Below are 10,212 nucleotides of genomic sequence, written 5' to 3' on the forward strand. Positions count from 1 at the left end.
TTAGGTGAAAACTTTAAAAAATGGACATTTATTGTACCGTATTTTGTGTCTAATCAGTAATCAGGTATTGTAGTTTTTTGACTAATCAATAGTGTCTAATCAGTAATCAGGTATTGTAGTTTCTTGACTAATCAATAGGATAATTTGCCGTGATTGTCTCTTTGTACTAAGTATTAACTGAAATTAATTTTTGAATAAAAAACTTAATTAAGTAGATAAATTTTTTTGTAACAGACTAATTAAAAATTTGGACCATACTTAAATTTGGACTTAAATAAGTCCTGCTTTTCATTGCTAATTGATTAATTATTATAGTTTGTTATTTATAACTTTATCAATTGTTCATGATCAAAAAAAGAAAAAAATACCAATAATCACCTTTGATTATTTTAATCAAAGACAGAATAAAATAAAATATTAAAAAAATAAAAATCTGATATTAGAAAATAAATTACGAGTTATTTCTGGATAAAACTTCTCTTGTTGCATTTTTTCCTCTTATATTATAAACATTATATATGTTATAATTATTTAAAATTTTAAATATTATTTTAGATCTTTTTTAAAAAAATAAAATCGTACAATAGAAAATATTCATTTAAAAACTAAAATAAAACATTTCAACATTTGATTTTCATATACCGTATTTTTTTGTTGGTGAACAATTATACCGTATATTAAAAGATCTAAAATGATTATTTTAGCATGGGCAGCCTCAAGGCTCCTGGACCAGATGACCTAAATGGAATGTTCTATCAAAAGCACTGGGAGATAATCAAGAAAGAGGTATGTGCAGTAGTCAAAGAATTCTTTCGGAATGGGTTTTTACCGGAAGAGATTGGTGAAACCATAGTAGTTTTAATTCCAAAGGTCAAGGATCCGGAAGAACTTAATCAATTAAGACCAATCAGCTGCTGCAATTTTATTTATAAAATTATTACCAGGGTTATAGTGTTGAGGCTGAAAGGGTTTCTCAAGGATATAGTATCCCCAACCCAGAGTGCATTTGTGGGAGGAAGGCCAATACAAGATAATGTTGTAATTGCCCAAGAAGTTTATCATAGCCTAAATAAGAAAGGAAGAGAGGGATCACAAAATATAGCAATCAAGTTAGACATGAATAAAGCATATGACAGGCTAAAATGGGATTTCCTTGAAATGGTGCTCAGAAAATTCGGATTTGTCGAAAAGTGGATTGATTTGGTAATGAAATGCGTAAGAAGCGCAAGTTATAGGATCAAGGTCAATGGAGAACTATCGAAGAAGATTAAGCCTCAGAGAGGTCTTCGACAAGGGGACCCATTATCCCCATACCTTTTCATTTTAGCAGCTGAGGTATTCACAACTCTTATGCAAGAGGCTAGAACGAAAGGGAAAATAACAGGCCTAAAGATAGCCCCAACAGCTCCGACTCTTACTCACCTGTTATTTGCAGACGATTGCATAATATTTGCGAAAGCGAAAGAAGAGGAGATATTTCAGATCATAACTGTGCTAAATGAATACACAGAGGCATCCGGACAAAGAATCAACATGAACAAGTCAGGCATTTCCTTTGGAAGCCAAGTGCCGATACAAACGAGGGTAGACATAGAAGAGATTTTAGGAATGACAACATGGGACACGCCAGGAAAATACCTGGGATTACCAGCAATATGGGGAAGATCTCAGAACAAGGCACTAGCATGGATTGAAGAAAAGATCATGAATAAACTAGAAGAATGGAAAGAAAGGTTGCTGAATCAAGCAGGCAAAGAAATACTAATAAAGGCTGTAATTCAGGCTATGCCATCGTATATCATGAATGTCATAAAACTCCCAAAAAGCTTTTGCAGGAGAATTTGCGCAAAGGTTGCAAGATTCTGGTGGGCAGCATCGGGGAAGGAACGAGGCATCCATTGGAAGAAATGGGAGAGCATTACTGAAAGCAAGAGCAATGGGGGATTGGGGTTTAAAGATCTTGAAAATCAAAATTTATCCTACCTTGCAAAACAGGCATGGAGAGTATTAAAGAACCCAAATGCAATCTGGGTGCAAACTTTGAAATCGATCTACTTTCCGGACGGTAACTTCTGGACAGCATCGGGCAAAAAGGGTGCGTCATGGATCTGGAGAAGCTTATTACAGGGAAGAGAACTGTTAAAGAAGAGTGCAAAGTGGAGCATAGGAGATGGCTCTAAAGTCAGAATTTGGAAAGATAATTGGATAGCTGGGAGGAGTGGGCCTCTCAATTCAAACAGCACAGATGAATCAAGGGTTAAAGACCTTATTGCAAACGGTGAAGGGTGGAATAAAAGGAAGATCGAAAGCATGTTTTCCCAAGATATTTGCAAAGAGATTCTCAGCACCCCTGTCAGTGTGATGAACAAAGAGGACCACTTATATTGGCCATGGAGGGAAGATGGAAATTATTCAATAAGAACAGGATATTATGCATCGAGAAGAATTGGGCAGAACTGGAAACATGAAAATCCATCAACAAGTGAGGATAAAAGGGAGATATGGAAGGAGGTGTGGAGAATGGAAGTCCCCCAGAAGATCAAAATGTTCTTATGGAAAGCATGCCATGATATATTACCAGTAGGGTCTAATTTATATAAAAGAAAGATGGCATCAGATCCAGTATGCAAAATATGCTTAAAAAGTTCAGAGACGGTAGAACATGCTTTGCTATTATGCGACTGGGCCAGGGCCACATGGTTCGGAGCGGAGTGCCAATGGACCCCAACAGTGGAGACTGTTAGCTCAATCGGGAAGTGGATGGTCGAATGCATAAAGAGGTTGAGAGCAGGGGGTGGAGGAGACCAGGAAAAGAGAGTTAGCAAACTAGGATTTCTCATGTGGGAGATATAGAAAACTAGGAACAATAAGTTGTTCCAACAACAGGAGGTTAATCCTAGATGGACAATTTGCAGGGCAACAGTAGTAGAGGCAACATACTGGAAGCAAGTAGAAAAGCAGCAAACACACAAAACAGAAATAATTAGAAGGAAAACTAACCTGGTGAAATGGAGACCTCCCCCTGAGAACTGGCTAAAAGCTAATGTTTATGCAGCCTTCAAGAAAGACACCGGAACAGGAGCAATAGCTGCAGTTATAAGAAATCACAGGGGAAGGATCATGTTAGGATTCTCAGGTAAAATTCAAGCTAGATCAAGTATCATGGCAGAAGCTCAGGCAATAAGGCAAGCATTAATCATAGTAAACAACTTACAAATGGGCAGAATTTTAATTGAATCTGACAATTTAAAGCTAGTACAAGCAATCAAATCCAAGACAAATTTAGGAGAGGCTTTGGCAATAATTCAAGACATTAGAATCCTAATGGAAACTTCACTTGAAAAGGGAGTAACTTGGACCCCCAGAAACGGAAATCGGTTAGCCCATGTGGTGGCGAAAGCAGCAGAAGCAGAAACATTACCAGTGAGTTGGAGCATCAAACCACCTGCAGACATACAGAGCATTATTAGAGAAGAGGTCCAAATGTAAAGCAACAATTATAAAAGAACAAAAGGAAGGTTGAGATTAGGCAGAATTGGAAAGGTTCGAACTAGGCAATGAGACAGGGAAATCAGGATTTCATCCAGATCGTCAGGGATCTGAGACAGAGGATCTACATGCAACCCAAGACAGGGCTATTTTAAAGTTGCGGCCGGGGGATTATGAGGCAGGGGAGCCACAGTGCGAATCATGGGCTGAGATATAAGGAAGATGGTATGATGGAGCTTGGCCAGGCGATGATGGAAGGCCATGTAGATGAAGCCTGGTTGCTGCTTCGGAGATAACATGGTGCGAAGACAGAGCAGATGGGAAAAGTCCAAGTCGTCTTGACTCCAGGGGCATCATCAACCATGCAAGATCAAATAAGGTCGCCGGCTACCTGCTGTGAAGGAACCACGAAGGAGCAGGAGCGAAATTGAGTGTTTCACTCTCGCGGCAATCGAAGGATTCTTCATTGGATAATGGGTCGGTTCGGGACATAACAGGTCGGTTTAGGGGGGCATGGATCTCTGTTCTGGGCCTGGGCTAGTTTGTTGGCCCGGTCCCCGTCCAAAAAAAAAAAAAAACCCACCTTATATCCAGTCTCGTGTTCTTATTAATGTCCATGCATCTAAGTACATGTACAGGTAGCAGCAGGCTATAGCACCAGTCAAGGCAAATAAATTACAATCAACCTACCAAGGTAGAGAAAATCGAGAATTTCGGAAAATCGAAAAAATAAATTAAAAACGTAAAACGTAAAATCTTAATAAGATTTAAATCGTAAAATCGTTAAATTTAGTACAAATTTCATAAAATCGATAAACTCATTTAAAATCATAATATCGAAAGATTTTAAGAATTAAATCGAAATTCGAAATTCTAACTACTATGCAACCCACAATTCGAGCACAAAATAGGAAAATTACTACTTCCAAATAAAGAAATTGAAATCTGGTACGAGACTAGGACACAGGTAAAACCAAACAAGCTCCAAATAGGTTTTATAAATTAAATAATTGGGGAACTTTTATTATCCGAACCAACCAAGCATCCTCACTAGACGTATATAGGGTTTATACTCGAAAAACATGCTACGCTATTATGTTTTTCTCCCATCATTTTTTCTTTCTTTTTTCTTTTTTTTCCTGGTTCAAAGTGTGATCATTACAACTTCCACAACAAAGAAAATGGTATTGTTAATATCATAATAACCCTAATATTGTTACAACATACAGAAATGCTTTCATTTTTCTCTATATTGTATATAACCCACAATTCATTCCGATAAAAACTCTCTCCTGTTTGTATTTAGAGGAAGGGCAGCCGCAGCAATTTTCTCCCGGAGATTGAACTTCTTCGCGATTAATGGCCGTACATCATCAACTCCAACCAGGCTCTCCAAAAATGGAAGTAATAAAAGCAATTCTTGATCTGAACGATCATCAAACCAACTCTCGATCGGTATTCCATTGTCCACCTGGAACCCAAATGCCTGGGAAGCCAACAAAGAAAAGGTATTACGATGTAACACTAAACTTTGCATTTTTCATTATCCAAAAGCATTTCTTCTATATTAAAAAAGCTCTTGGTCATAACCCAATTTTATTAGATAACTACCATGATGACTGCAGTAATGATCTAAAATTAGTATTAATAACTATACCTGAGGGGAGTTGTCAATTATTATAACACGAGCTAAATCACGACCAAGCACTGTTAAATCTTTGAGGTAATTACCCTCCACATAAACACAGGATTCACGGTATACACGGTGGCGAAATATCTTCCTCTTTGGATCAAGCACGTTTAGAAGTTGCTCGGCATAAATGCTTTGACTAGCTGTAAATATAATTATCTCGAAAAGGCTAGAAACTCTGTTGAGGAAATCTCTGAGGTGAGGACGGCAACGTACGTATACAATGTGCTCTTCGGAATTGAAATTAACAGGAAAAGTGAAGTCGACATCCTCACATGGCTCAAGGGTAGAATGTACCAAAGTTTCTGCCAAACAGAAAATTATAGTCAATATACAGGGTATAAAAATCTATATATTAGGATGAAAAGGAATAAAAATATGAGCATTTCATGCTATGCAAAAATGAGATCATATTAATCTAAAATAACAGCTCGGGATAACAAAAGCCCTTTTCACGACTACAGAATCCCCTCACAGCTCGGAAGGAAAAAGCCTTTTTCACTTCAAAAAGGTTTTGTTTACCTATGGCAAGCATTTCACAAATCAAATACAACATCATCACTACAGAATACACATGGATAAAATTAGGTATTTCCATCCTATTAATTTAACACATTAGGATAACATCCCTTTAGTTAAAGGAAGCCCAGTCAGGCGCAGAAAGGTATCGTGACTGACTAGTGCCCACCACTTCAAAGCCCCAATGAAGCAGCTTTAGTACCAAAGTTTAGTCCACATTACCACTTTAATAAGTTCAAAAAATCATAATTGCATAGAAGTGATAACAGCAAATTATATCATTAGCAATATAACAGAATTTGGACCAATGATGATAAGGGCAGAGTAAGAAACAGAAATCCATATAAATGAAACGCCAATTAGAATCATAGGGAAAAAGAGGGTTAACTACAGAAATGGACCCCAACAGTCTAGCGCTAACAAAACAGACCTCAAAAGAAAGAAATGACAAAACAGTCCCTAAAAGGTTCAAGAGTTTACCAAAATGGTCCAGCCATGTGTAAATTTATTGAACAGCTGCTTTGAACTTACTCATAATTGGACTATTTTGGCAAGCATCCCAATATATTTTGGTAAGCACTAGAATTTTTTGAGGTTCATTTTGGTGGTTAAGTTGGAAAAGAGATAAGCAATGACACCCAAAGAGAAGGAAATTACATGGAATGAAGTCAAGAACTAAAATGATCATAACAACTCGGTTACAGCATAAAAAACAGAGATATGAATAAAATGTGTTAGATGCGTTCTACAGCAAGGCAAACAAATTATTCCTACCATCCAAGTCCAGGACAAGAGTAGTAGGAGGACAGCTCCGTGTCTGCTTAGGTAGCAACAATCGTCTAAAGGTAGGAACGACCGTTGACAAGTCAGGTAAGGTCTTTATGAATAAGTAAGGATCAAAGTCATCAAAATCCTCAAATTCATCATCCTCCGGGCATACATCTGCTGACATAGACTCCTGACCAGGTTCATCATTGCATTCCAGCTTTGAGTTTTTCATGGCAAGATATATGGCAGAAACTTCCAAGGAAACATTTTCATCAAAATCAGAATTGCAAACATTCACATCATTTGTGCTTAAATCCAGCATTGGATCACCGCATCTGTGTTGGTCATAGTTGGATGAATTATTTATGTCTACTTCCATTGCAGTGCCACATCCTCGACTATCAGGATCATCTATGGCATCCACCAGTGACAAATCTGTTCCTTGGTCAGAACAAATTCTATTTTGGTCCTCATGCTGAAAAATTTTGACAAAATCAACTAGAAAAAAAAAAGAGAAACATATGTCAATGAAATCTTTAATAAACACTGCAACTAGTAAGATTACATACGCAACCAGCAATAATAATTCAAAGCTGATGATTGTAAGAACAAAGTTATGTCATTTACCTCTGTCAACAACTTTTCCTCCAGAACCTTTGGATAAGTGAAATCCAGGAGAAAATATAGTTCCAGACTCCACATGAGCAGCTTGCTTGTTGTAGCCCTAAATCAATAAAGTGAATTTGTAACAAGTATGCAAGACAATCTGCAAAGTTTAATAAAAGCAAGCCCCTTCAAAGAGACATTTCACAACTTATTTGTATTTAATTTTCTCAGCATAAGTCAGAATCTGCTGAAATTAATTACATCAGAAGGATAATAAGTATGCTACTTTGACAAATGAGGTTCACTCCTCATCCAGTTGGAGTCTAGAAGTTTTCAAAACCATCTTTCAAGCAAAAGACAAATTAACTAACTAGGAAATTACTTTGACAAGGCTCACTCCTTGTGCAGTTGAGGTCTAGAAGTTTCAAAAATTCAAAACAAAAGAAAAACTTCGTAGTAGCATCCATGCACAACACCCATATACAAAGAAACAGCCATTCTAAAATAACACAACTAAAATGATGGGGCTAGTTGAATTACCAAAACATCTACTGAAGTACCATTAACAGCATCATTTTGCAACCAAGCATTGGAAGTCCCATGGTCCACAAAGTCATACTGATTACTCAAATCTGTTGAAGGAATTGACTCTCCGGCTTTATTCTCAAGTGCAGTCACTGAGGTTACACCAACAGGGAGGGTTACCAGAAAAAAAGTTAAGTTAATCATCATTTAGCATTCAGATTGTTTTAAAATGAATAATTTGTCCAACTAATATAGAATGCTTGTTTACTTTCTATCCAAAGATATATTGTTTTGGTATAATAAAAGTAGACAAGGAACTTTAAGTATAAAAATTATTAGGGTCATATGAAGAACGAAAATGGTTATGAATAAGGCAGGCTTGAAATTAGATAAGGTGAAATTTAAATAGGTACCAGGAGTCACAAGCAAAAAGCCAACCAGTAACCAAGAATATCTACATAATAGAACAAACTATTACTGCCTACTTACAAGATTTATTTTTTCTGCATGATGATGTAATTAAGTCAGCAACTTTCCTTTCAACTGCTTGCCCATTTTCAGATACCTTCCTCTGTGTTCTTGAAACTCGAGGACTACCGTGCTGTTGAGTAGCATTTCGTCTGGAGGCCTTTTTCTTGGTTTGCAACAATACTTTTGAGAAGAATGTCAAACCTTCCTGGTTGAGTTCTGCAGGAGAAAGCAAAAGAAATTCCACAACTACTACCCTGTTTCCAACATAAGATACATTGATCAATATATGATCAAGGAAACTTGCCAATTGGAGATGTGAAGATATCTTACTAGACCTACCAACAACTAAGTTATTAAACTCTAGTTTGTATTTGAATAAGCTTATAAAGCATCTTATAATCAAAAGCCTCTAGAAATAACTCAAAATATTATAACAGTAAAAATAAACAAGCTATTATTTCTCCAAAATACACTCTCAGCAAACATACCATCACAGAAATATCCAATCGGAACTTGATAAATCAAACTACACTTTTCTCATGACTTGCCTTGCCCTAATTCACAAGCAAGGAAGCATGTTCATGATTTCATTTCTAACTGCCAATAGGTTGCCAAATACCCATTAGCTTGATAGTATGGGATAATATCCAAATCTTGCACCATTAATTAAGTCATAATTAATATCTATAAAAGTGCATGTTCAATCTTCAATTTGACAAATCACAACAAGCATACTCACATTTCCAATTTAATAATTTAGTTTTTCACCCACATAGAACAAGAAACACATCATACGCAAAGCCATTCAAAACTTCAAATCAGAAATGACACAGAATTTTTAAGCTTTTTCAAGCTTCTAAGCAGTTCTCAATAATGAAGAAAGAATATTTAATGAATGGTTCAAGCTTTATGTATATGTGTGTGTGCGCGTGCAAGATGATATGAATAATGGACGATCGGTTTTTTTGGCTTGATTTTAATCATGCATCAATACCACGTTCATATCCAACAATTTCCAGTATTCAGTGCATCACTAGTATGTCCATATCATATCATGTACTGTGCGCATTCAAGAAATTTTTTGAAAAATTAAAATCACAAAAAAAACACGGTGAAATTCAAGAAATGAGGTATTTTCACTCAAGGGTTATTCATATATCAATGACATCATTGAATCTTCACAAGGAAAAAAAGATTACATTGAATCATCAGAACTCCATACTCCAGTTACTCCACAGCATCTCAAAATTAACAAGCAAGCCCACCATAGTAAAGCATCCAGCATTAATTACCATTTCAACAAACCAAAATTTGAGCACCAAAATGAACAAGGAACAGCCAAAACCAAAACCTCAACACTGAAATCAGATTAAAACCCTAAAAGCACAACAGAGCCCAAAAAACACAGAACATCTATAAAATGACAAAACAAATAAGCTAAACCAACAAATTTCAGCTGAAATCACAGATACCTGATGGGAAAAATCAAAAGCGATTAGCTCTCAGCAATGTTTCTTCTTTCGATCGAAAGTCAAAATAGTAAAATGGAATAAGTAAATTGCTAAAAGCAGCTGAAGAGTAACTAAGCAAAGAAGAAAAATGACTAATTCTAAAACCCTAGATTTGTATTCCAACACTTCCTTTCCGCAGAAATTTTTGGATGTTTTTCCCTCCAATGAGAAAGTGAGAGGGAAAACAAAACATTGACGAACGGAAAAATTATTTTCTTTGAAAGAAAGGGATGAGTCGATAAATAATATAAATGGTTATGCTTATGCATCTGAAATTTTGATTAAATTTAATGGAATTATAAAAATTTTATTTATTGTCCACCGAAATTTGAAGCTGAGACTATTTTTTAGTAGTTTCTTACAGGTTTGAAGAGTAGACGCGAGGGTGTTAGTTGTCGTCACGCGCGTGTGGATGAACCGGCACGTGTGTTGAGTGTTGTCCTTAGTTTTGTCCTTTGCGATGAGAGTGAGATGCACGCGTCAAAGTCATGTGTAATAACCTATCTCTTCTTGGTTGCGATTTTGAATTTCAAAACCCGACTCCGTACTCATCACTACGACACTACTCAATAGTGCTGTCAATGGTGGCAAAACTCTCGTTAATTTATTTTGAATGCTCCTATTTCCTGGATT

The 10,212-nt window shown here is 36.4% G+C and overlaps 1 protein-coding gene across 2 annotated transcripts; it reads right to left on the reverse strand.

Annotated features, from left to right (window-relative positions):
• Positions 1-4,457: 4,457 nt before the first annotated feature.
• Positions 4,458-9,939, reverse strand: LOC112715011 (uncharacterized). Of its 2 annotated transcripts, none has more exons than XM_029289579.2 (7): positions 9,541-9,939; positions 8,087-8,322; positions 7,613-7,749; positions 7,094-7,190; positions 6,473-6,964; positions 5,147-5,484; positions 4,458-4,975 (listed from the first exon to the last, which is right to left on the reverse strand). In XM_029289579.2, the coding sequence occupies exons 5-7, from the start codon at positions 6,843-6,845 to the stop codon at positions 4,760-4,762; spliced, it is 927 nt and encodes a 308-aa protein (XP_029145412.1). In that variant the 5' UTR covers positions 6,846-6,964; positions 7,094-7,190; positions 7,613-7,749; positions 8,087-8,322; positions 9,541-9,939; the 3' UTR covers positions 4,458-4,759. The 2 variants fall into 2 exon arrangements, with proteins under 2 accessions (XP_029145412.1, XP_025622525.1); XM_025766740.2 differs by having other exon boundaries at positions 9,268-9,920.
• Positions 9,940-10,212: the final 273 nt, after the last annotated feature.

This window comes from Arachis hypogaea, chromosome 10 (assembly GCF_003086295.3).
Source record: "Arachis hypogaea cultivar Tifrunner chromosome 10, arahy.Tifrunner.gnm2.J5K5, whole genome shotgun sequence".
Taxonomy (NCBI): Eukaryota; Viridiplantae; Streptophyta; class Magnoliopsida; order Fabales; family Fabaceae; genus Arachis; species Arachis hypogaea.

Coding starts and splice junctions, on each gene's coding strand:
- LOC112715011 (XM_025766740.2), bottom strand. CDS start 9,353: ATGCTGGATGCTTTACTATGGTGGGCTTGCTTGTTAATTTTGAGATGC. Junction 7,750..8,086: donor ATGCAGAAAAAATAAATCTT/GTAAGTAGGCAG, acceptor GTGTAACCTCAG/TGACTGCACTTGAGAATAAA. Junction 5,485..6,472: donor TCTTGTCCTGGACTTGGATG/GTAGGAATAATT, acceptor TCTGTTTGGCAG/AAACTTTGGTACATTCTACC.